The sequence below is a fragment of the Neopsephotus bourkii genome, unplaced genomic scaffold (genome assembly GCF_033783945.1).
Source record: "Neopsephotus bourkii isolate Nb327-2 ecotype Australia unplaced genomic scaffold, CSIRO-AGI_Nbou_v1 NB_909, whole genome shotgun sequence".
Taxonomy (NCBI): Eukaryota; Metazoa; Chordata; class Aves; order Psittaciformes; family Psittacidae; genus Neopsephotus; species Neopsephotus bourkii.
In genome coordinates this window covers 93,072-118,379 of record NW_026901403.1, presented here as the reverse complement: position 1 = coordinate 118,379, position 25,308 = coordinate 93,072, and the positions used below count along the sequence as shown (strand labels likewise).

The 25,308-nt window shown below is 56.5% G+C and overlaps 3 protein-coding genes across 6 annotated transcripts; all 3 read left to right on the top strand.

The window, feature by feature from the left end:
• Positions 1–385: 385 nt before the first annotated feature.
• LOC133214606 (digestive cysteine proteinase 1-like) lies at positions 386–6,593 on the top strand. 2 transcript variants are annotated; one of them, XM_061357644.1, is made up of 11 exons: positions 386–487; positions 809–868; positions 1,045–1,137; positions 1,247–1,419; positions 2,055–2,298; positions 3,531–3,726; positions 4,048–4,241; positions 4,967–5,058; positions 5,144–5,305; positions 5,818–6,007; positions 6,181–6,592. In XM_061357644.1, exons 1-11 carry the CDS (start codon positions 436–438, stop codon positions 6,366–6,368), a joined length of 1,644 nt encoding a protein of 547 aa, XP_061213628.1. In that variant the 5' UTR covers positions 386–435; the 3' UTR covers positions 6,369–6,592. The 2 variants fall into 2 exon arrangements, with proteins under 2 accessions (XP_061213628.1, XP_061213629.1); XM_061357645.1 differs by lacking the exons at positions 809–868; positions 1,045–1,137 and having other exon boundaries at positions 421–487; positions 6,181–6,593.
• A 1,077-nt stretch (positions 6,594–7,670) lies between these two features.
• On the top strand, positions 7,671–11,295 carry LOC133214619 (digestive cysteine proteinase 1-like). The gene is made up of 11 exons (XM_061357674.1): positions 7,671–7,732; positions 8,053–8,112; positions 8,266–8,358; positions 8,482–8,654; positions 8,848–9,088; positions 9,635–9,836; positions 9,964–10,157; positions 10,264–10,355; positions 10,441–10,602; positions 10,759–10,948; positions 11,075–11,295. The coding sequence occupies exons 1-11, from the start codon at positions 7,693–7,695 to the stop codon at positions 11,260–11,262; spliced, it is 1,635 nt and encodes a 544-aa protein (XP_061213658.1). The 5' UTR covers positions 7,671–7,692; the 3' UTR covers positions 11,263–11,295.
• Positions 11,296–12,394: 1,099 nt separating this feature from the next.
• FAM76A (family with sequence similarity 76 member A) lies at positions 12,395–24,054 on the top strand. 3 transcript variants are annotated; one of them, XM_061357642.1, is made up of 10 exons: positions 12,395–12,511; positions 13,334–13,398; positions 14,116–14,170; positions 14,685–14,837; positions 15,430–15,587; positions 16,063–16,149; positions 16,770–16,901; positions 20,025–20,160; positions 20,391–20,492; positions 23,103–24,054. In XM_061357642.1, the coding sequence occupies exons 1-10, from the start codon at positions 12,431–12,433 to the stop codon at positions 23,142–23,144; spliced, it is 1,011 nt and encodes a 336-aa protein (XP_061213626.1). In that variant the 5' UTR covers positions 12,395–12,430; the 3' UTR covers positions 23,145–24,054. The 3 variants fall into 3 exon arrangements, with proteins under 3 accessions (XP_061213626.1, XP_061213625.1, XP_061213627.1); XM_061357641.1 differs by having other exon boundaries at positions 22,253–24,054; XM_061357643.1 differs by lacking the exon at positions 16,770–16,901 and having other exon boundaries at positions 22,253–24,054.
• Positions 24,055–25,308: the final 1,254 nt, after the last annotated feature.

Below are 25,308 nucleotides of genomic sequence, written 5' to 3'. Positions count from 1 at the left end.
CTCTTTCCTGTGTGAAGGTGAGCCTGGCGCCGGTGTTTCCTGTTCTCATGGGGGGGACAGGATGGGGACTGATCCACACTGTCCCTTCCACCCCACACATCCTGGGAGCACAGCTCCTCTTCATCCCATCCTCGGGACTTGCTGAGGTGGGTTCAGACCCCGTTGGGGATGGAGCCAGCCTTGCCACAGTGTCCCTGTGTAGGGGCCAAGGCACAGCAGGGACATGGGCTGCTCAGGCTCCAGCCCCACGGGGGGCATCACCCCTGGTGATGCTGAGCCCTGCCTGCACCCCTGGGTGCCCCACACCCCAGACAGGGCCGGTTCATCCCCTCCTCCAGGGAGGGCCCCAGCTTCTGCATTGGCTCCTGCCTGATTTCACCATCACCAGCTCTTGCTTAAAGGGAAGAGGTGGTGCTGGGAGCCGGGGCGGCGAGGATGGGTGCTCTCCACTGGGTCATAGCCTGTGTGCTCTGCGCCATCACCCGGGGTGAGTCTGTCCCATTGGGACACCCAGAGGTGGGAGCTGGGGTGGTTGCTGCATCCATCACTGCTCCTCCTGCAGCTGGCAGTGGATGTGGGTGCCCAGACCCAGGGTGTGCTGAGCACCCATAGGAGAGGCTGGGTGACACCAGTGGGGCAGCGGGGGCTGCCTGTATCAGGTTGGATAGGGTTTGGAGCAAGCTGCTCTAGCGGAAGGTGTTGCTGCCCATGGCAGGGAGTTGGAGCTGGGTGTCTGGTCCACCCCATCCCCAGCTTGGCCTTGGTGGGGCTCAGCCCCACTGAGCCCTGCCCCTCTTCTTCCTTCCAGGACAGGACCCTGGGCTCTCCCGCTCACCCCCTCACTTCGGCTCCATCTACCATGTCCGAGGTAATGGGACCCTGCAGCACCCCTTGGCTGGGGGGAGCGGAGGATGCTCAGCACCCGACAGGACCAGGCTGTCCTAACCCAGGAGCCACGGGGACAGCAGCTTGGCTGGCTGTGGGGCTGCATCCTCTATGGGTGAAGGGTGGGATGTTGGGGTGCTGAGGCCATGTCTCTCACAGGTGTCATTAACCTGCCCTATGCTGAGATCGAGGAGCCCTTCGAAGCCTGGTACAACCTGACAGGGAACAAGAGCCGCATCCAGTATTATGGGGGTAATAAGGAAGCAGGAATCCATCTGCTCCAGGCTGTGCCCACCCTGCCCCATCCCGGTCCAAAGGGTCAGGAGCACCGTGCCTCAGTTTCCCCATCCCACTGGCACAGGGCAGGTGATAACGTACCAGCTGGCAGCGGTGAAGCCCTATGGGATGCGGTACAAGATCACCCCAGAGACCACCGAGAAGGAGGTGAACACCAAGAAATGCTTCCAGCTGCCTGGCTCCGAGGAGGACGTGGTCAAGGCTCAGAGCGTCTTCCCCCCCATGGATGGCTTCAAGGTGAGTGATGCCAGAGCCTGGATCCCACTCATTGCCCGGAGCATCCTCACGTTCTGGGCTGGGGTTCAGGGCAGCCGGGGCTGCTCCCCTCCATCCCAGGGACAGGCCGGGACACGTTCCTGTGCCCCAGGGCGCAGGGAGGGTCACTTCCCACCTGGATTGGGGCCGGACTCCCGCCTCCTTTCCCAACACCATGTTGGGACGTGTCGCAGCCCACACGGATGCCAGCGTTTTGGGATGGTTTGGGCAAGTCCCTGCATGGCAGCGGCTCAGCTCCTGCTGTGTGTCCACAGGGAAAGAGCTTGGAAACACACAGGAAAACCCTTTAGGAGAGGGTGTGAAGTCAGGGACACCCCTCTGTGTGTGCACAAACAGCACTGTATGCAACGGGGTGTCCCCAGGGCACTGCTGAGCTGGATAATCATGGAATCCCAGCCTGGTTTGGGTTGGAAGGGACCCTTGCCCCTTTGTCCTCTCCCTACATCCCTTGTCCAAAGGCCCTCTCCAGGTTTCCAGCACTGGAGCTGCCTTGCCCTGCTTCCCCCCCCCATGCTCGGCTGTTTGCTAATGGCCACATAGCTGCTGGATCCAAGAGCTTGGCGAGGGCACATGAGCTGATGCTGTGTCCCCACCAGTTCCTGCGGGAGGAGTACTACCGGGGCCGGTACTGCGCCGTGTGGCAGAACATCACCCACTGGGCACAGAAGAAGAACGTCTACACACTGTGGGTGACCAACTCCAGCTGCGGGGTGGCCCCCGTCCACTACGAGATGCGGGGCTACAACAGCCTGCTGGGCTCCCACTACGACAAGTACGAGATCGCCTACACCGACTTCGACAACAGCTTCCCACCTTCCATCTTCGACCTCCCCATCAACGGTGAGCCAGGGACGGAACCCCACCATCGTGTCTATAGGGTGTCCATCGTGTCCACAGGGTGTCCATCGTGTCCATAGGGTGTCCATTGTGCCCATAGGGTGTCCATTGTGTCCATAGGGTGTCCATCGTGTCCACAGAGTGTCCATCGTGTCCACAGGGTGTCCATCGTGTCCATAGGGTGTCCATCGTGTCCATAGGGTGACCATTGTGTCCATAGGGTGTCCATTGTGTTCATAGGGTGTCCATCGTGTCCATAGGGTGTCCATCGTGTCCATAGGGTGTCCACTGTGTTCATAGGGTGTCCATCATGTCCACAGGGTGTCCATCGTGTCCATAGGGTGTCCATTGTGTCCATATGGTGACCATTGTGTCCATAGGGTGTCCATTGTGTCCATAGGGTGTCCATCGTGTCCATAGGGTGACCATTGTGTCCATAGGGTGTCCATTGTGTTCATAGGGTGTCCATCGTGTCCATATGGTCCATGTGTCAAGGGTTCCATGTGTCATAGGTGTCCATCTGTCCAAGGGTCCATGTGTCCAAGGGTGTCATGTGTCACAGGTTCCATCGTGTCCATAGAGTGTCCATCGTGTCCATAGGGTATCCGTCGTGTTCACAGGGTATCCATCGTGTCCACAGGGTATCCATCGTGTCCATAGGGTATCCATCGTGTCCATAGGGTATCCATCGTGTTCACAGGGTATCCATCGTGTCCATAGGGTATCCATCGTGTCCACAGGGTATCCATCGTGTCCATAGGGTGTCCATCGTGTCCATAGGGTGTCCATCAAGGGTGTCCATGTGTCATGGGTTCATCTGCCATAGGGTATCCATCGTGTCCACAGGGTATCCATCGTGTCCATAGGGTGTCCATCGTGTCCATAGAGTGTCCATCGTGTCCATAGAGTGTCCATCGTGTCCACAGGGTATCCATCGTGTCCACAGGGTATCCATCGTGTCCACAGGGTATCCATCATGTCCATAGGGTATCCATCGTGTCCACAGGGTGTCCATCGTGTCCATAGGGTGTCCATCGTGTCCATAGAGTGTCCATCGTGTCCACAGGGTATCCATCGTGTTCACAGGGTATCCATCGTGTCCATAGGGTGTCCATCGTGTCCATAGAGTGTCCATCGTGTCCATAGAGTGTCCATCGTGTCCACAGGGTGTCCATCGTGTCCATAGGGTGTCCATCATGTCCATATGCTCACGACATCCTCTCCTTGCCCTGCAGAGACGAAGAAGTGTGGGGTCCTGCCGGGGAGCGCGGTGGAGCACCGTGTGCTGGCCAACCCCATGGAGGACCTCGTGGGACAGCACCAACCCTGGGCCCATGAGGTCTTCCACCACTACCGCAGGCAGCATGGCCGGCGGTACGGATCCGTGCGGGAGCTGGAGCACAGGCAGAGCATCTTCGTGCACAACATGAGGTACGGGAGGATGGATGGATGGATGGATGGATGGATGGATGGATGGATGGATGGACGGACGGACGGACGGACGGATGGATGGATGGACGGACGGACGGATGGATGGATGGATGGACGGACGGACGGATGGATGGATGGATGGATGGACGGATGGACGGATGGATGGATGGATGGATGGACGGATGGACGGATGGATGGATGGATGGATGGATGGACGGATGGATGGACGGGGAGAAGCCCTCGGGTCTGGGTTAGGGTTAGGGCTGCGCCGGTGCCGGTGCCGGTGCCGGTGCCAGCTGAGGCCGTCCCCGCACGGGGCAGGTTCGTGCACTCCAGGAACCGCGCCGCGCTCTCCTACACGCTGGCCCTGAACCACTTGGCCGACCGCACGCCCCAGGAGCTGGCTGCACTGCGGGGCCGCCGCCGCAGCCGGGCCCCCAACACCGGGCAGCGCTTCCCCAGCGAGCTCTACACCGGCCTCATCCTGCCCGAGAGCCTCGACTGGCGCATGTATGGTAGGTGCGGTGCTGGGGTGGTGGTGGCAGCGTCCTGAGAGCCACCGCGCTCCCCATCACCGTGCTGTGGGGCTGTGTTATCCCTTGGGATCCATGGCTCCCTGTGGCTCTGTTCCGCAAATGGAAGATGGAAGCAGGGGAGAAGCTCTTCCCTATGAGGGGCACTGGGATGGGTTGAACCAAGAAGTTGTGGCTGCCCCATCCCTGGCAGTGCTCTAAGGCCAGGTTGGACACAGGGGCTTGGAGCAAGCTGCTCCAGTGGAAGGGGTCCCTGCCTGTGGCAGGGGTTGGAGCTGGAGGAGCTTTAAGGTCCCTTTCAACCCAAACCTGCCTGGTGTTCTATGGTTATCTGATAAAGGCAGCTCAGTTGGCACTTAGCCCTCATCCAGCCCGGTGTCCCACAGACAAATACGTCATCCAAAGCCACATCTGGCTTCACACAGAATCACAGCATCCCAGACTGGTGCTCCATCCCCATCCAACCTGGCCTTGAGCACTGCCAGGGATGGGGCAGTCACAGCTTCTCCATTCAGCCCATTCCAGTGTCCCAGCACCCTCACAGGAATGAGCTTCCTTATATCCAACCTGAACTTCCCCTGTTCCAGTTTAAACCCATCCCATCTGGGAGTACACCAAGTCCTCACCTCCTGCCTCAGTTTCCCTTCCACTTATCCCCATCTCCTGGCGTGCCCCCAGCCTCTCACCCCCCAACCCGCTGTCCCCAGGCGCTGTGACCCCCGTGAAGGACCAGGCCGTCTGCGGGTCCTGCTGGAGCTTTGCCACCACGGGTGCGATGGAGGGTGCCCTATTCCTCAAGGTGGGAGCGGGGCCGCGCTCCATGGGGGTGGCCGGGGCGCCGGGACGGTGCCTGTCCCCATCCCTGCAGCGTGTCCCCTCCCCAGACCGGTGTGCTGACCCCCCTGTCCCAACAAGTCCTCATCGACTGCTCCTGGGGCTTCGGGAACTACGCCTGCGACGGGGGGGAGGAGTGGAGAGCCTACGAGTGGATCAAGAAACACGGCGGCATCGCCAGCACCGAGTCCTACGGCACCTACAAGGGGCAGGTGAGGGCTTCCCCAGGCCTTTGGGGTGCTGTAAAGCCATGGTGGGGCTGGTCAGGATGGGTCAGAGGTGCTGAACGGGCTCTGGAGGCGGGGATGTCTCCTTGTCCCCAGGCTCCCTGCAGACCCAAGAGCAGTCCAAAGCCAGCCCCCAGGCTCAGTTTCATCATTGCACGCCGTGATTTCTCCTCTTGTGAAATAAGGGACAAGGCTTCTCCACCCATGGGTGGTGCTGTGGGTCCCTGCATACCCCGGGGTGCAGGGATGGAGCAGGGATGGAGCAGGGATGGAGCAGGGATGAAGCAGGGATGGAGCAGGGCTGCCTGGGGACAGGGAGGTGGCTGCAGGACACATGCAACTGCCCCCAGGCTTCGGGTGCAGAGTCAGCTCCCATCCCCACAACAGGGGTAGGGTGGCACAGAGGGGTCAGAGCCAGGATGCTGCCCCACATCACTCCGTGCACCCTGCTCCTGGGGGCTCCTGATGACACCGTGTCCCCTCCCTGGGTACCACAGAACGGTCTGTGCCACTACAACCAGTCTGAGATGCTGGGCAAGATCACGGGCTACGTCAACGTCACCTCGGGCAACATCACAGCAGTGAAAGCTGCCATCTACAAGCACGGCCCTGTGGCCGTCAGCATCGATGCCTCGCACAAGACCTTCTCCTTCTACTCCAACGGCATCTACTATGAGCCCAAGTGCGGTGAGTCAGGGGGGACCCAGGGTACGGGAGTCCCCAAGGAGATGCCAGGACACTCCGGTTCCAGCTTGGGTTAGGAGGGGACCGGCCCCACATCCCTCCCCTGTGCTGCAGCGATGCCCCCAGGCCAGGATGCTCTCCCCATCTACCATCACCTCCTGTGTTGCCCCCTGCAGCGAACGAGACAGGAGAGCTGGACCACGCGGTGCTGGCCGTGGGCTACGGGGTCCTGCAGGGAGAGACCTACTGGCTCATCAAGAACTCCTGGTCCACCTACTGGGGCAACGATGGCTACATCCTCATGGCCATGAAGGACAACAACTGCGGTGTGGCCACCGAAGCCACCTACCCCATCCTGGCCTGAGCCACTCTTTGGGCTGCAGGGAGAGCCCTCAGCAATGCTCCTGGCACTCATCCCTGGATGAGCATCCCTGGATCACCCATCCCTGGATCAGCATCGCTCAATCAGCCCTTGGGTGTGAGCCCATCACGCAGCAGGACGCTGTGGGACACGGTGGGACAGGGCCATGGGACAAGGGGACCTTGCTGTGGACTTGCCAATAAAGGCCCTGCAATAACAGTGGTTTGCTTCTACAGGAGAGGTCCTGCTGCAGCAGCAGCAGCTCCGTGCCCTTTGCAGAGCCATTCCCAGACATCCCAGGCGAGGGGAGCGGCTTTTCCAGCCCTGTCTCCTGAGGTGGAGCACAAACAAGCCCAGGGATTTCTGCTGAGCTGGGACATTCCTGGCGTGGGATGTTGGGAAGGGGGAAGGCATCAGCCTCTGCCCCACTGCCTGTTGTGGCTACGGGTGCGGATGTGGCGCCGGCAGCGTCTGATGCCACAAGCACAGGACAAAGGGGATGCCTTTAACCTGCCCGAGGGGAGATGGGGATGGGATCTTAGGAAGGAATTCTTCCCTGTGAGAGCAGTGGGACACCAGGATGGGTTGAATGGAGATGCTGTGGCTGCCCCATCCCTGCCAGCACATGCAGCCAGTCTAAACTGAGCCCTTATCAGCTCTGCTTTGGGCTGCGGTGGCTGCTGTCGCCCTGGGCTGGTGGCCAGCGGGATGCACGCAGGCAGGAGGGGTGAAGGCCACTCTGCTCATGGCTCCCTCCCCGGGTCTGTTCTTCCAAGCAGCTCCTTTCATTTCATGTCCATCTTTCTCCTTTCCCCTAAGAGCAATCCTAGCCCACCCTGACGGTGTGTCCGGAAGGATGCAGGGATGCACACAGCCCCCACCTCCCCATGGCTGCCCACAGCTACACTGGGGGACATGTCCCAGGGAGCAGGGAGCACCCAGAGGGGCTCTGGGGTGCCAGGCAGGGTCTCCCTGCACCTCGCTACCCCTGGTTGCTGCAGCACCCTGCATGCAGCAATGCCTGGATGCCAAGTGCCCAGAGTGGGCAGGAGCACAGGGAACCCCCAGCACCCAGCCATGGGGCACCCACCTTTACCCTGCCACAGAGCCCCACAGGGGTCTGGGTGCCCCAACCCCAAGTCTCATGAGACCCTGGCATGGGTGGGAAAGGCACGGGTCCCCATGGGGGACACACACCCCTAAAGCCACACCTCCCCTTGGTCTAGCCTCAGCAGAAGCTTTCCCCATTGGTTTCCTGCAGCTCCCTGCCCACCCAGCAGTGGTATTTAAGGCACCCATGTGTGCAGCTTGGGCTGGGGGGTGCAGGATGAGGTGGCTGCTGGTGCTGGGTGCTGCCATGCTGCTGAGTGAGCACCCACCCTGGGGCGGGTCAGGGTGATGCCCCTTAGCCTGGGCACTGTGCGGTCCCTGTCCCCATGCCCGGAGCAGGGCACGGGCACTGGGCACACTTATCCCCCTCATGCCCTATGGTGTGGGGGGGAGGCTCCAGGATGCCTTGAACTGCACCACAGGGAGAGCAGGGATGGGGGGCTCTGGGTCAGCAGGGATGGGGGGCTCTGCTCTCTTCCCTGCCACCAGCACAGGGAGCCAGGGAGCAGACCCTGCTGTAAGAGAGGTTAATGAGCAGCATAAAGGGCTTTGGGGCATGGATGTGTTCTTCTTCCAGGAGCAGAAAGCAGAGCTCCCCTGGAGCCCCCCACGTTCGGGGACATCTACCATGTCACAGGTACCGCCTGGGGAAGGGGCACCCCAATGGGAGCAGAGGGTCTGCACCTTCACCCGGGGGGCTCCATCCTTACCCAGTGCTCTCCTCCCAGCCAAGGGCTCAGGGCAGGGGGACAGGGGATGCCTCTTGGTCTCAGCCCCTCTGTCCCCACAGGAGTCATCAGCCTGCCCTATGCGGAGATCAGGGAGCCCTTCGAAGCCTGGTACAACCTCACCGGGGGGAAGAGCCGCATCCAGTACTATGGTGGTGGGTGCAGAGAGGGGCCCATTCATCCCCTGACCCTTCACCATCTGCCCCAGGGCCTTTGGTGCCTCCTGGGAGCCAGGAGCTGGGGGTTTGGCTTGGCTTTCGCACTGTCCCTGTCCCCAGGCCAAGTGGTCACCTACCAGCTGGGCTCCATCCAGCCCTTTGGTGCCAGCTTCAAGGTGACTCCGGAGACCACCGAGACGGAGGTGAACGTCCGCAAGTGTTTCCGCATCAACGGCACCGACGGGGACCTCATCGCCCCGCAGAGCGTCTTCCCCAGCCTGGAGAACTTCAAGGTGAGCCCTGGGCACGGTCCATGGGTGCAGGGGGTCTGGGGACTGCCTCCCTCCGAGGGCAGGTAAGTACAGGGTACCTACAGGGCTGGATGGGCCCACGGGTGATGATGGAGGTGAAAGGGATGCAGCTGGGGTGCCCCCTGGGGCATGGTGCTGCTCTGGTCCTGGCCTCTAACTCGTGTGCTGTGCCCAGCGGGTGCGGGACGAGCGGTGCCAGGGGCAGCCCTGCGCTGTGTGGCAGAACATCTCCTACTGGGGCCACAAGAAGAACGTGTACAGGCTGCGGGTGGGCAGCTCTGCCCATGGCCCCGTGCCCCTGCACTACGAGGTGCGGGGCTACAACAGCCTCCTGGGGTCTCACTACGACAAGTACGAGATCGCCTACTCCTCCTTCAGCCACTGCTTCCCCCCCAGCGTCTTCCAGCTCCCCGAGGGTGAGTGTCCCCATCCACTGCCAACGCAGCAGCTCTATCACTCGTCTTCATGCAACAGCTTCATCATTTGGGTGAATTAGTTCGGTGGGGAAAAAGCAGGGACAAGTGGGATTACTTGGGTAGCTGGGGTGATGCGGGTGCTTTCCTAGCATGGTGCTGGGTGAGATGGCTCTGGAAGAGGGTGTGGATGCGGAGGTGCATCCATATAGAATCAGAGAATCCCAGCCCGGTTTGGGTTGGAAGGGACCTTAAAGCTCATGGTCCCACAGGCAGGGACACCTTCCACTAGCCCAGGTTGCTCCAAGCCCCATCCAACCTGGCCAGCTCCGAGTCCTTATGCTGGAGAAACCAGAACTGCACCCAGTGCTCCAAGTGGGGCCTCAGGAGAGGGTAGAGGGGCAAAAGCAGAGTTTCAAGTGGTTCAAGTGCTTCAAGTGGGGCATATGGGATGGACAGCCCCACTGGATTTGGGGTGCTCACGCTGTGCCCTCTGGCTGGGGGTCCCCACTCAGAGTGGGGGGCTCATGAGCTGTGTCCTCATGGCAGGGGTGCAATGCAAGCAGTGGCCCACAGCCGGCCCGGAGCACCGCATCGTGGCCAACCCCATGCAGGAGTTCGTGGGGCGCCCGCAGGAGATGGACCACATCCACCACCGCCTCTTCCACCGCTACAAGGAGCGCTTCAGCAAGAGCTACAGCAGCGAGGAGGAGCACGAGCACCGCAAGCGCGCCTTCATCCACAACATGCGGTACAGGGTGACGGGGAGCGGGGCTAGGGGATGGGATGCTCCTTCCCTCCCGCAGCATCCCAGCGGATGGAGGCCGGGTGCCGGTGCCGGTGCCGGTGCCAGCTGAGGCCGTCCCCGCACGGGGCAGGTTCGTGCACTCCAGGAACCGCGCCGCGCTCTCCTACACGCTGGCCCTGAACCACTTGGCCGACCGCACGCCCCAGGAGCTGGCTGCACTACGGGGCCGCCGCCGCAGCCGGGCCCCCAACACCGGGCAGCGCTTCCCCAGCGAGCTCTACACCGGCCTCATCCTGCCCGAGAGCCTCGACTGGCGGCTCTACGGTGAGGAGGGTGCTGGTGCCATGGGGGTGCCCAGGTACAGCCCAGCTCTGCGCACCGGGGTGTGCGTGGGGACAGCACCATCATGCCCTGCTCAATGTGTCCCCAGGCGCTGTGACCCCCGTGAAGGACCAGGCCGTCTGCGGGTCCTGCTGGAGCTTTGCCACCACGGGTGCGATGGAGGGTGCCCTATTCCTCAAGGTGGGAGCAGGGCCGCACTCCATGGGGGTGGCCGGGGCGCCGGGACGGTGCCTGTCCCCATCCCTGCAGCGTGTCCCCTCCCCAGACCGGTGTGCTGACCCCCCTGTCCCAACAAGTCCTCATCGACTGCTCCTGGGGCTTCGGGAACTACGCCTGTGACGGGGGGGAGGAGTGGAGAGCCTACGAGTGGATCAAGAAACACGGCGGCATCGCCAGCACCGAGTCCTATGGGCCCTACCTGGGGCAGGTGAGGGTGGCAGGGTGCAGTGCCACCCCCTTCCCAAGCCTTCCGCCCCCAGACCATCCCTTTGGCAGCAGATGGAGGCTACACTTTGGCTTATGGGTGCTGCCCCCCTCCCATCTGCTGAGGGACCCCAGTGCCACCCCGGCCTCCTCCCCACAGAACGGCTACTGCCACTGCAACCAGTCGGAGCTGGTGGCCCAACTCGCCGCGTACGTCACCGTGGAGCCGGGCAGCGCCACGGCTCTGAAGGCTGCGCTGGTCAAGCACGGCCCCGTGGCTGTCAACATCGATGCCTCACACAAGTCCTTTGCCTTCTATGCCAATGGGGTATATGAGGAGCCCCGCTGTGGTGAGCCCCATGTCCATGTCCCACTCCCTGGGGATGGAGAATCCAGGCAGAGGATATGGGATGGAGAATGAGCTCCAGCTCCAAGGGATGGGGAATGAGGTGGCTCCATTGTCTTCTCCTGGCCAGGCAATGAGACAATGGCGCTGGACCACGCGGTGCTGGCTGTGGGCTATGGGGTCCTGCACGGCAAGAGCTACTGGCTCATCAAGAACTCCTGGTCCACCTACTGGGGCAACGACGGCTACATCCTCATGGCCATGAAGGACAACAACTGCGGTGTGGCCACTGCTGCCTCCTTCCCCATCCTGGCCTGATGGGACACACGTGCCCCATCCCCTCCGTGTCCCTGTGGGATGGGGGCTGGCAGAGGGACGTGGGGCCCTGGGAGGCAGAGGGATTAGCTCAGAGGATGCTCCCAGCCCTCTGGAAGAGGCAATTTACCATTACAGCAATAAAAGCCTGTAGGAGTGATCCTGCCTGTCATGCTGCCAGTCCTATCCTGTCCTATGTGAAACACAGCCCTTGCCACGGCTGCCTCCTGCATCCCTCTGTGTGAGGAGTTTCACCCAGTGCTCACCCCTTGGGTTACACGTGGCCAAACCGCACAGGCTTCAGTGCTGGCACCCAGCAGCAGGAGTAAGTCCGAATCCTTCCATAGATGGTTTGGGTTGGAGGGGACCCTAAAGCTCCTCCGGTTTCCTTCCCCTTGCTCCACCCCCTGCTGCACTGATGGCTTTAACCATCCTCACCAGGGCTGCTGACCCCAAGGCAGTGTCTGGGAGAGGCACGCTCAACCTGCAGGAATAACGGGCTTTATTCTGTGGGACTCCACGGCTTAGCTTCTCTTGACTGCAGCCAATGAAACGAGCTTTGACACCCACGGAACCGGCACCTGGAGGCTCCCTTTGGAGAAGGGACGCAGGGGAGAGCTGCAGGCTTTGCACCCCCGGGGAGCTCAGAGGATTTAGCACCTACTCTCCCCATGCCCAACCCGGCCCTTCTCCATGTTCAGCCCAGCCCCTTCCCTACGCTCGGCTAGGGCCGGCTCGGCTCGGCTCGGCTCGGTTCGGCCCGGTTCGGCCCGGCTGGGCTGGGCTGGGCTGGGCTCGGCTCGGCTCGGCTCGGCTCGGCTCGGCTCGGCTCGGCTCGGTTTACCTCAAACCAACCCCCACTTCCGGGTCCCCTCCCGCAAAGCCTTGTGGGACATCCCCCCCCTTGAAGAGCGCGTCACGCGGCGGAGGGCAGGGCGTGGCCTCTTTGCGTCACCGTGTGACGTCAGCGCCGCCCCTTCTCTACCGCCCGCGGAGGGAAGAGGGCGGGGGAGGCGGACGCGATATCGCTCCGCCTACTTCTGAGGAGCAGCCAATCAGAAGCGGTATGGGCGTGAGTGACGACTGAGTTGACCAGTAGGAGCGGGCAGAGGGCGGTGCTCGGCGGGCGGGGCGGGCCGCGCCGTGCCGCGCCTGTCAGCGGGGCGGCGGGATGGCGGCGCTGTACGCCTGCACCAAGTGCCACCAGCGCTTCCCCTTCGAGGCGCTCAGCCAGGGCCAGCAGCTCTGCAAGGTCCGGCGGGGCCGGGGCGAGGGGGCCGGGCGGGCTGAGGGGGGGCAGCGCCGGCTTGGGGCTGTTTGTGAGGGAGGGGAGGCGGGAGGGTCGTTAAAGAGGCCTGGGGGATTATAGAGGGACGGGGTCTGCTTATGGGGGGGATTGTAGGGGAAATGGGGTGGCTCTTTGGGGTCTTAGGGCACGGGGTGGGCATGGGGGAGGTGTTGAGGGGCTGATGGCGTGGAGGGAGCTGGGAGCGTGCAGTAATGAGAGACTGCTTGTTTGCCAGGCGGTGCTGAGGGCATTGAGGGGTGTTTGGGGGTGCTGGAGAGGGATTTATGGGGCCACTGGGGGGGAAGTGGGAGGGAGGTGGGTGATGTTCATGGGGGAAGGTCTTTTCAGGAGGGAGGGTTGGAGCGTTGGCGGGGTAGAGGCTTGGAGCATTGGGGGATCCAGGGACGTTTGGAAGGGACTGGAGATGCTTAGGGGGGATCTTCTGGTATGTTGAAGGAGAGGGGTGAGCTTAGGGGCACCCCTAAGTTTGGCTGGGAGAGCAGAGGTGTGGGTACGTGTGGCAGCACTCTGTGCCTGCCCCGGGAGGTGAGGCCAGTGGGCGTTGGGCACAGATAAGCCCTCCTTACGATCCTCCCTTTACCTGTGACACACGTGGCTCCTGCCACCCTGCCTCTGCTCTCAGCCCTTGTCAGCAGCGTGAGGGTACCGGGAGGAAATGTCCTGCCTGATGGGTGGGTGTGCATGGGGTCAGCGGGTGAGCTGGGACGTGGGGAGCTGGTGTGGGAGGGAAGCGCTGCCTCTCACCCAATGCTGCTGTTCCTGCAGGAATGCCGGATTGCACATCCCATTGTCAAATGCACTTACTGCAGGACTGAATTCCAGCAGGAAAGGTAAACGCCCTCTGAAGTGGGGGAGCCCAGTGTTTTCTATAGAGCAGGCACACCAGAATGATTCCACCCCTTCAGTGACTGAGCCTTAACCTCCACGTTGTTGCTGTGGAGGACTTGGCCTTCTTCAGAGGTCTTCTAAGCACGTCTATGGTGTCTTTAGATGGGCACTTTTTGCTTGGTTTGGTTTTTGGCCAGTGCTTAGGTGCATCTTGCAGTGAAGGAGCTGGGTGCACCTTCCCACCAGCTTCCCTCTTACCTGATTTCTGGTACCCAAAACTAATTTCCTAATGTGTTTCCTTTAGCTGTGCAAGTTACAGAGGAAGAAATGGTAACCCCAGTTGTGTGAAATGTTCTTTCCTATGTGTGTTGGACAAAACCACCTCTGCCCTGCCCTGCCTTAGCCTCCTCATCCAGTCACCAGTGCTGAATCACGCCTGCTGACAATCAGACAGTGCTCAGACTCCTGTATTTGGGAGGACCTGGTGGCATCTGGGGATGCCTTAACTAAAAGCTGCTTTTTGTTATAGCACTTTTGGGCAAATTATCCTCAACCAGATGGGGATAAGAAATACACTTTGATATCTGATTCCCTAGTGAAGATGAATACAGTCTCGCCACTAGAGACTGAGCATAGGGGAGACTGGGATCCTAAACCATGGAGGTTTAATGTTCTTTTGGGAAGTGATAATGGAATGATCTGTCCTTCTCTTTTAATAGCAAAACCAACACAATATGCAAGAAGTGTGCTCAGAATGTGAAGCTCTACGGCACAGTAAGTGAGCAGCAGCCTCTGTTCCTTTCATCTTCCTCGTCTATCCTGCTGCCTCCCAGAGCAGTTTATGGGCTGCTCTGTTGTAATAGCATGACTGATCAATAACATGCAGGTCCCTCAAGGGTGAAGCTTTTACCTTTTCTCTCCTTTCACAAGGAAAAGAGCAGCTCTGCATCATTTGAGGCCAGGAAATGAACTATTGGGTAGCTTTGACTGTGCTTACACAAAGCTGAGATTGCTGTAGGAAGCAGTGCTAAATCTTTCTTTCATGCTTGTCTGGAATCTAAAAAGAGATTTGGATTGTATTATAGATTTTCCAGTTATTTTATTGCACTTGATAAATGGTCTGGGTGCTAAATACACTTAGCTGGAGACCAGGGGTCCAGCTGCATTATGTCTTGGATTGGAGCAAGGAAATACAAGCTTGGAAGTGATGGGGAGAAGCAGAAAGGGCAATGTATTGGTGTAATTAGAAAGCACTGCTATATTTTCTCTCTGTTCTTGTTTCTTAAAGCCCAAACCCTGCCAGTACTGCAACATCATAGCAGCATTTATTGGAAACAAGTGCCAGCGATGCACAAATTCGGAGAAGAAGTATGGCCCTCCACACTCCTGTGAGCAGTGCAAGCAGCAGTGTGCCTTTGACAGGAAGGATGACAGGAAAAAGGTCAGTATCTCTGTAAAAGGAGGCCAAAAGGTAAAAGGGTTGCTCACAGTGGTTGTCTGTCCACCTCCTTCAGTATCTGGGACATAGCCTGAAGGAGCTGAAAGTGTCATACCTCTGCCAGGAAACATTCCATGCTTCTGCCACCCTTTGCTTCAACACAAGTGCTTCTTAGGAGGCTTGAAGCCTTGTTCCTGCAGGCTGTAACCATCTGTTTGTCCTTTGAGGTAATGCACTGGTAATCCCTGTCCTCAGGATGAGACCCTTGCTGTTTGGGTGAGCACCCTGCACATACTGTTCCTTGGCATTGCTTTGAAATCCCACTTGAGTTAGCCTGTCCTGGTGAATGGGTGCTGTTAGATGGGCTGTAAGCAAAGCCTGGCAGAGGCTGTGGTTAGGATGGAGAAGCTTCTTTTGAGGAACCCTGTCTGCATTGTGCCAGCCATGCCAGATGCACTGCTAACCCTTTCCAGGCACTTCCTGAGTCACTGCTTGTTCATATGTGATCTGAAGCCTGAAGTTGCTTCTTGCCTTCACCCTGTTTGGTTTGTGGGCTGAAAACAAGCCCCTAGATTGTCCCACTCTCACGTTGCAGGTGGATGGGAAGCTGCTGTGCTGGTTGTGCACGCTGTCCTACAAACGGGTCCTACAGAAGACCAAAGAGCAGTGCAAACACCTGAGCAGCTCCTCCCGGGCAGGCCTGCAGGAGAAGGAACAGTACAGCAGGCTCAGCAGTGGCAGCCACTACAACAGGTAACCTGCATGTACAGGGTGAGCAGCCGGGGGGCCTGGCTGCTCCATGCTCCTTAGGTGCACTTCCTAAAGGAACTGGGAGAAGCACCCACCTGCAGCGATGGGTTTTGGGCTGTTGTTCAGGAGGCTCTGCCTAAGTGAGGCTTTGCTAGTTGCAAAGCCCACTGTGCTGGAGTAGACCTGTAGGCCACCGGTGCTTCAGCTTCCTGAACTTGTACAGAATTCCAGCTCAACTGCATTTGTGGAATTCCGTGATTTGAAATGGAGATTGGGCGCAGCAGTTCTTCACCTGCCTACTGCTCTGACTGACGCACTGGTGCCTGCTTATTTTTAGTCTCCAGCATTTTTTACCATTCTTGTGCTAGAAAATACTGGTTTAATGGGCTTAAAGTGGGTGGGAATATTTATCTGCTTCTCTCTCTTCGACTGCAAGTCATTCAGGTTCTGACATCCTATTTCCTCATTTCTTTTCCAGCCAGAAAACCTTATCCACCTCTTCTATTCAGAATGAAATCCCAAAGAAGAAAGCCAAGTTTGATGCCATATCTGCCAATGGTGACAGGTGAGCCTGGAACATGGGGAAATTGGGGGTGGGCTGTCTTATTTGTGGAGTTTTATATGAGACAGAGTGCTGTGTGAATAGCAGGAAGCTTTCATGCTTGAGTTTTGGGGCATTGAGGGGCTGCATTGGCAGCTCTCCAGAGCCTGGCAGCCCAGTGCTCCTTGCCATTTAGACATGGGTTTGAAGAGGAAGTTAATACCTAGTGCCTGGACCTGCTAGAATAGAACCTGCTCCTTGGCTGAGCTCCCTGGAGCCAGATCAGATCCAGCCTCTCCCCGCAGTGAGAGGGAGAGGGGGGTCTTGGCTACGCTCTTGACTTGAGCTCTGCAGCCTTTGTGCTTTTGGGGCTATCAGCCTGGTCTGCAGGGGGGCTGCCTTCGAGGAGAGGATGGAAACTCACCTCCTGTATCCCTCCTCTGCTGCCAAGCAAGAAGCTTGGCTGGAAAGCATCAGATCCCATCCTGATGTCAGAGTTTGTGCTGGATTGATGCTGCCTGTCTGTGCAGCAGAATGGGAGGTAGCAGAAACAGGAAGGTTGAGATGGATTTTGATTGATTTTTTTCTTTTTATGGTCTCGTACATGCAGATTTTCATTCCTGCCTTTCCTCTCTGCTTCTCAGCGTTCCTTCCTCTCCCGAGATGCTTTGTCCCCCTATCCAGAGCGCCCCGTCCATGCTGGCGCCGTGGGCTGCTTCCCAGCAGAGTCTCGGTGCCCACCATTGTCCTGTTTCTCAAGGCACTGACATCCTGAAGTGAGAGCATGAGTTGTTTTCTCCCCTCTTGCCCACCCTCCTTTCCTGGGAACTGCCTCATCAATGGAAACCATCCCTCTTGATGGATCTCTGTCCCAACAGCAGTGATTTGGGAGCACAGAGCATAGGCTCATTAGTGCCAAAGGGTCTGTTAGAACCACTGGTAATGAATGAATCACTACCTGCCTTGAATGTCATCTTTTTGAGATCACAGATGATTGCATCTGTCCTATAGATACCACTGACACCTTGTCAGTTCATGTTTGAAATGCTCCAATGGGTAGTAGAACTTATCTGAATTCAGTGCTGGTGGAGCCAGAGCAGAGACTGGAGCTAAGTCCCTGGTAGAACTCATGCAGCCCGTTAGTATTGCAGCAGCTTTCCCTCTCGAGGGGCTCCTGCTTGCCTTCTGAGGCTGTAGGACAGCACCAGGTATTGCCATCTGCTCACTAAAGCCTGGGCTAACTACTCATTGTAGTAGCCCATTTGTGTAATACCCTACTGCAAATAGCCAAGAAGCAAAAGGTCCCCAGCTCTGGCATCAATTGCTCAGTCATTCATGTGCAAACCAGAAGCCTGTCTGAGAGGAATCAAATGCCTTCCTTTGCTCTTGTGAGCCTGGCTCCTGCCAAGGCTCTGCTCCTTGCCACACACTCTGTTTGATGACTCCCAGCAACAAACTGTGGGTAATTTTAGCAACTCCTGAAGAGCTCCAGCAATGTGCTGTAGGAAAGGCAGGCTGCAGCTGCCTCAAATAGACCCAGGGCTCTGCTTCTGGAGTGCAGCAAGAATGGTGGTTCATTATGAGGTGTTTTGGAGTTGCTGGGTTAGGGGGTTGTGAGGTTGAGACCCCCCAAAACTCTCTCTTCTTGCCCCATTATGTAGAAGATTGTCCTCTCCAGAGTCAGCCTGTGTGTGGAGTTAGGGTCTGCTGCAGCACAGCATAGCCTGGAGTGGGGTGAGACACAGCCAGCACCTCTTCACTGCTGAGATCAGATTACAGCACGTACTGGCTCCAGCCAGATTTCCAGTGCAGGTTGGATAGGGCTTGGAGCAAGCTGCTCTAGGGAAGGTGTCGCTGCTGTGGCAGGGGGTTGGAACTTTAAGGTCCCTTCCAGCCCAACTCATTCCATGATGGAACAGTCATTCGGTTCCCTTTTTGTTCAATAGAGACGCAGGTGTCTTTGGAATTGCTCCAGTTTTCCCTCTGCCTCCACTGGAAGCAACAGGAGTTCATCCATGTGCTTCAGAGACATGCACTTTATCCTGCTCAGACATGGAGAGCAGTGGCCTCCTGACCTGTTCCAAGGGGCTGTGCTCGCATACGTGACAGGAGGGGATGCTGCCTGGGCACCCTGAGCCCACTGTCACCCACTCATGGGTGCAGACCCTGGGGGCAGGCACCAGCTCTGCCCACAGCTCCTGAGTGCTGCTGACCCTCCTGTCCCTTCTCCCCGCTGGGTGGCAGGGCTGGGTCTCCCCTTCCTTGCTCCACAGGGAGCTTGGCAGCAGGAGCTGCCAAGGAGGGAGCTTTTCCTGCTGGAGCTGCTCAGGGGAATGGGAGCATCTCCTGGCACTCTTTGTCATGCCAGGACACGCGGGAGGGAAGCTTGCTTGGGTGTCAGCAAGAGGGAATCAGTGAGGAAGCTTTCTCCCTGTGGAGGCTGGGGGTTTAATTTATCCTTTCTTTCTCTCCTCCTCAGCATATTTGCACTGAGTGGGAAATGAAAGCTACTGTTAGTAAGAGACTTGCACACAGGCAGGTTCTGGAGCACCCACCGTCATTGTGCACAGCCTGCACTTGGGAAACTCGGGAATAGTTCTGAAATGGAAAGATTCCCTGCATGTATGAGCCTCTTGTGCACTTGAGAGCTGCCCAGGGTGAGCAGCACAGTGGTGGACCCAGAGACCTGCCATATCTCTCAGCATCTGTGATGCTGTCCCTGCTTAGCTTCCCCCTGTAGCTCCCCAGCACAGAGGTGGAAAGAGCCTTTCCTTCTGCCCCATCCTTGCTGCTGAGTCCAGGCAATGTGCTTCTAATCAGAGAATGGGTGATTTCCAGACATGATGAGCAGCCAGTCCCCTCGGCCTTGGTGGCCACATGGGGCCTGGAGGTGTCTTGACAGAGGCAGTGATTGAGGTTCAAACCATGCCTTCCCCAGCCCACTGCAGCTTTAGAGCTGAATGCAGGCTTTAGAACGTGTTGACTTACTCTGGAGACTTTAAAAGGAGCTGGCCTTCAGGTAACCCTGGCTCTTGATCTTTATAGCAGATCTTTATATTATCTATATAGGCCTGATAAGGGCCAGACTTGAAGTAATCTTCTAGGCAAAGCTTTGTTCTTTTATTGCTGTTCCAGTTTAATTCAGCAGTTTCAGGTGTGTGTGGCTGGGAGGGTGCTGCCCTTTTAACACACCAAGAGATAAAAACTGGCTTTACCATGACAGCAGTCAGGAGCAGGCAGCAGGCAAAGATCAGGTGAGCTCTCTGTGCCTGTGGCTGCAGCTTATCATACCTTACAATGTGAAACAGTGCACACTGCAAGGCTCTATGTGGCTGCCCAGGTCACCGGCTGCCTTGTAGGGGAATGTAGGGATTACCAGGGCAGGTGGGTGACTCATGGCCAGGTAAGTTTTCAGCTGGTTGCTTAGGGTTGGAGTGCCTGGTGGTGTGTAAGTGCAGCTGTTTCTCTTCCTGGAGAGAGCCTTTCCTGCTCTGAACTCAGTGAGGTTTTGCTGTACATCCAAGAGCAAAGAGAGTTCCTCTGTGTTTGCATGGAAGTTCATTAGCTTCATTCCTGTCTCAACTCTTGGGTTTGAATAAAGATCTGGACTCTTGGAATGGTTGCTGCAGACACTGGTTGATGGTCACCCATAGCAGTGCTGCATCCCTGCTGATTGTGCAACAACACAACTTGATATAGCACATGAAATCCCTGTTCCTTGTGTTCCTGTGTCATCCAGAGCAGGGATACAGGTACCACCTGCGTTCAAGGAGCAGTTGGAGGACACAGTGTGTCATTAAATGATTCCTTTTCTCCTTCAGTACCCTCTGGGGGGGGGGGTTCCTGCCTTGGTGAAGAGGAGGGGTTGTGATGAGAGTCTCTCCCTGTTCTTGCTGCAGTTTTTCTCCAGACCTCGCCCTGGACTCTCCTGGCACTGACCACTTTGTTATCATTGCCCAGCTGAAGGAGGAAGTGGCTACTCTAAAGAAGATGCTGCACCAGAAAGACCAGATGATTTTGGAGAAGGAGAAGAAGGTACAGCCCTTGCCTTGCTTCCCCCCATGTCAGATGCTGACATCTTCACACAGATCACACTCCAATGGGGTCTGGCTTTATCTTGGGAATGAGGAAGAGAGTTTCTGGCTGCACTCCCCCAGCATGTTCCTGAACTCATCCAGTCTCACACAGTTTCTGCAGGGTGCATGGGGGGTGAAGGCATTAATCTCTTCTTCCAGCTCACTTGCTCCTGACTGGTTTCTTTGCAGATCACCGAGCTGAAAGCTGACCTGCAGTACCAGGAGTCGCAGATGAGGGCAAAGATGAACCAGATGGAGAAGACACACAAGGAGGTCATGGAGCAGTTACAGGTGACAGCTTTTTTGTTCTCATTTGCTGAGCTCTGCTGGACCCAGGAGTAACTGAGAGCAGTCAGTTGTGAGCTGCTGCACACACAGCTCTGTTAATGCTCCTCAGCCCTGTCCTGCCAGTTCTGTAGCAGACTGCAGTGCATTGTAACCCCTATTTATGTTCACCTTGCTGCTCTCTCCTCTTACTCTATTGTAAAGTTGAGGGGAACCATCAAACTCATTTTAGCTACTGCCAAAATCAGGTTTGAACCCGTTTCTCCAGACAGTAGAACCTTTGTCTGCCCCCCCTTTTTAATGTGATTTATGGGACCAGCAACCAGAGAGAACAAAAGCTCAAGAAACAACTGGCAGTTCCTTAGCATTGCATCTCTGGAGTCCAAATCAAGCAGGTTTGAGGGAACAGGGAGAGCAGGATTCCTGTCATGGCCATGGAAACAGGAGGCAGACAATCAGGATGAATACCCTGTGAGCCACCAAAGAGATCAGGTCAAAGGGGAGCTGGTTACAGGGAAGAAATCAGACACAGAAATGAACTTTGCACCCTTTAATTGCTCTGGGGGATGGAATGATCTCAAGCCCTAGCAATGAGAAATAGGAGGGGCTAAGACCAAAGGCTCATATTCCCCTGGAGCAAACAACCCCTCCTCCAGCAGCACACACCCAAGTCACTGATCAGAGTGGAAGACGGGTTCTGTCTGTGTGTGTGTGTACTGTGCGGAGGGCTGGATGTGTTTCCATCCTCGTGAGCACTGGTGGGTTGTGTTTGAGGGGCTGACAGAGCCACTGAGCCGTGCTCTTAGCGATCCTGCACTGCCTGTGTCAGCCCTGAGCTCTCTCCCTCTTCTTTGGGTGTCCAGACACTGCAGTTTGGAACAGACACTGCCATTAGCACAGACCTCCGCTTTTTGCTTGCCTTGGCCAGGAGGTCAAGGGCTGAGAGGGAGATGAGCCCTCCTTGCAGTGCTTTCCTGCCTGGAATACATTCTCTTTGTTGTGTCCCAGTGTTTTCCTTCAGCTGGTGTTGACCGAGGTTCTGGAAACTTCTCTTCACTGATGCCAAATAAAAGTTCACATCCTCTCGGTGTACTGAAGGTGCCTTGAAGAGTTCCTATGATTCACTGTTAGAATATGCTGTTGCTTTGTCTTTTTCTTTCCATGGGGGGAAGCAGGAGTTGCCTGTATGCTTCCAATCTGCAGGAGGCAAAAGAAGCTGCTTTACTGCATGCAGCACTGGAGCAGATGGTTTAATTCCTTTTTACACAGTCATTCATTCACTGGGAACTAACACAGAGGACCTGTATCTGTCTTCACACAGGTTTTACTCCTTATCCTACAGCTGGAGCATGGTTTATCATAGGCTAGAAAATGATTTATTTCCTAGAATAGAGAAGAGTGAGCTCCAAAGTCTGGTAAAAGGGGCTGGAGAGCCTTGTTTGTAAGTTGATCTGAGTTTTAATTGACTGCAAACCAGAATAAGTTACTACACAGTGGTGCTCTCATGGGTTTGGAAAGCTGGTAGGAATGCAGGGCTCTCACTTCTTCCTTGCAGCAGTGGGCCATGAGGCGAAAAGGGTGGAAGAGCCTTTTCTAGGTGCTTAGAGATGAGATGCCAGACTTGAGCTCGTGCTGTGGTGCCACAGAGCCACATTCACCTCCTTTTTCATCTGCCTGCTTGAAGCCAGCAGCTTGTGGCCAGCCAGTTCTAGGAGCCCAAGAACTAATGATGATCCATTAAATCCCCATTTTCACTGTGTTTCCAGGCCAAGAACAGAGAACTCCTGAAGCAAGCAGCTGCCCTATCGAAGGGCAAAAAGCCTGAGAAGTCGGGAGCAATAACCTCCCCTTAGAACCAAACCCCCAGTGTGGGAGCTTTCTCCAGCATTAGCCAAGGACTCTGGGAGACCTGCCTGATTGCTGGAAGCCAAAACCTCAGTGTGGTCCCTCTCCCCCTGCTGCGGACTCGATGGAAACGCCTGGTGTGTGTGTGTTGCCTTTCGACAGCATCCTGAGCGTGGCTGGTCCCCGTCCATCTCTGTTGAATACCAGCCTAGTACCACGGTGATCCATGGGGAGAGGTCCCAGCCATCCTAAATATCTCTTTCAGTTCCTACCACTGCCAACCCTTTCTATTAGCAAAGAGGAACCTGCTGCATTAGAGACTTTGCTTGGTTCCCAACCTGCTGCTGTGAGGCAATAGCCGTGGCCAGTCGGGAGCTGCATGTGGTGGGAGCTTGGTTTCCCTTCAACTCTTCCCTTTTCAAAAGGAAGCTGATAAACCACCAGCCCGACAGATGTTACTGGAACATTGTGCCACTGCTGAGAATGCTTGATCCAGCCTTTCTGGAAGATGCTCCCAAAATGGGGGCATTGTATTTCTCTTGGAAGGAGGTTTTGGGTTTGTTTCTGGGGTTTTTCTTCTTTTCTATGGAAAAACCAAACTGCCTGGGGTTGTGTTTTCTTGTTTTCTTCCAATAGATTTCAGGTTGGGAGCCAGAGTGTAAGGATACAGACACCCCCCCTTCCTCCTGGTTACTTGGTGACCGGGGGGGCACTGATGACTTCTGCAGCTTGGTGTGATCAAGCATCTTTCACTTTGTTTCTTTACAAAAGGAGCATCCAAGGCTTGGCTGTTCCCTCTGCTCCATGGGTTGAGCTCCCCAGAGCTCCCTTCCAGCTGCAGAAGCAGGGCTTGGATTAGGACAGTGCTTCCTCAGGAAGTGTTCTGTGGGGCTCTCCAGGGCTGTTCCTCACTGCTGAGCAGAAGCCAGCGGAATCAAAGGGCTATGAAAGCTCCCTGGAACAGGGACATACTTCTCAGAAGCAGCCCAGAGACCACAGACCTCTCTGAGGTGAGCACTCCCCATGCTCTGCCTCTTGGGGTGCAGCTCTCAGAGGGCAGGGCTGCTCCTCAGCATCCCAGCACCAGTCAGAGCATGAGGAGCGGTGTGTGGGGCCGGATGCAGAGAGGAGGAGTGGGAGATGGAACCATGGTCTGGTGCTGAAGGTGGATAGAGAGAGGAGAAACCTTTGTGATGCAGGGCTTTATGAAGCTCTTCACTCGAGCTTGTGATGATTGGGTTTTCCCTATTAAAGATGATTTTACTGAAGGCACTTTTTGGGATGATGTTGGCTCCCAGCATGGTAGGAGCATGCTGGAGCATCCGACCCAGCACCATGGGCTTGGTTTTGGTTGTATGGGTTTATTTTGAGGTGAAAACAAGAAGACAAAACTGAAGCTGTTGCCCTTTGCCAGCGGAGAAATACTACCCCAGATTTTCTACTTCACACCTTCTTAGGATATGAGGTGCATTGGTGGGGCTTTTTTAACTGGGGGCTTTGCTTTTTCACCTCCCTCAGGGTAAAAGAAGAGGGAGAAGGGCCCTGTTGTATATACGATGGGGGTTTTTTAACTGTGCTGAATGGATCATGCACCCGAGTAGCTGATGATTTGTAGTCAGAACATCGTTCCTTTGTATGTTTGTACTAATGGCGATTTTCAACGGGATGCTTTGATTTGTACAAAACTCTTTGGCGACTGTAAAAGTGTTTTCAAAAAGCCTCATCTGTGTCTCAGACTTTCTCTTTACCTGCAGGAAAACCAAAGCACTTTCCCCTGCCCACAGCTGCTTTAGCTCCTGGTGGTCGCAGCACCCATAGTGTTGCTTTGGGGTCTGGTTGCGTGTGGGACTGAGATGCTGGGTTTCTGTTGTTTGCTGTTTTCATTTCCCCCTTTAAATCCTGCTGATGAAGGCTGTTGCTAGGCTCCTTGTTACTTGGTTACATCCAGCTTCCCAGGACCCATCCAGCTGCATCCCACGGGATCTGGGCTGTATTTTCTTCCCCAAGAATGAAGGCAGAGCATAGAAACAAGAAGCCAGGGGGAGAAGGGGGGATGCAATGGAGGTGAGTAAACACCATGTGAAGTCTTCCCCTTATCCCAGCCCCAACTCTGGAGGAAGACCAGGGCTTTGGGGCTTGTTTCTTAAAGCTGCTCCTTTCCCAACAGGAATCCGGGAGTGAAAACCTCCTGGAGAGTTCAATTTGGGAATGTCTCTGTCCTGTGGGAGCTGCGGGTCAGCACTGAGTGCTTTCCCTGTCTGTTTACCTGCTGTGTCCTTGAACGGCTGCTCCCTGCATTGCAGGGTGGGGGAAGGCCAATCTTAGCTCTCCTGCTTCGAGCCCTGCAGCCTCCCATTGTTTCTGCAGTGCAGGGGGATGCCTTCTACAAGTACCTGTGCCAAAAAACAGGGCTTAGTGCCTTCGATCAGGGCAGAACCCCCTGGGGATACACAGGGAGAGGGTTCCAAACCACTGTGCTTCATCCAATGTGTCCTTCACAGCGTGTCACTGAGCTGAGCCTTAAATCTGCAGCTTTCAGCAGCTCCTCATGCCTCCTCTTCCTCCTCCTTATGCTTGCTTTCAGGTGCCTGGATGACAAACTGCCCCTTGAGAAGGTGAGCTGGCACCTTCCTGCTGCTGCCTGAGTGTGCCAGCCGTGCTTTATCTCTGCTGAGCACAGCAATGGGAATGGGCCCAATTATCCTGCTTTACAGCAGGGCAGGAGATAGATGAGAGCTGATGTGCCAAAGGCTGAGCTCCGACGCAGCGGGGAGAGCTGGAGCCAGGCAAAGAACCTCCTGGTGTCTGCCTTGTGGAGCTGCAGGGAGATTCCAGCTGGATTCAGGGAATTGCTGCACTTTCCAGCCAGGCATTGGGTAAGAAATGGCTGGCTCCTGCCTTTACCTGGTTTATCCAGTGCTTGCAGAAGGAATATAGATATATTCAGTTCATTTTGGGTTGTGATTGCTTTATTCCA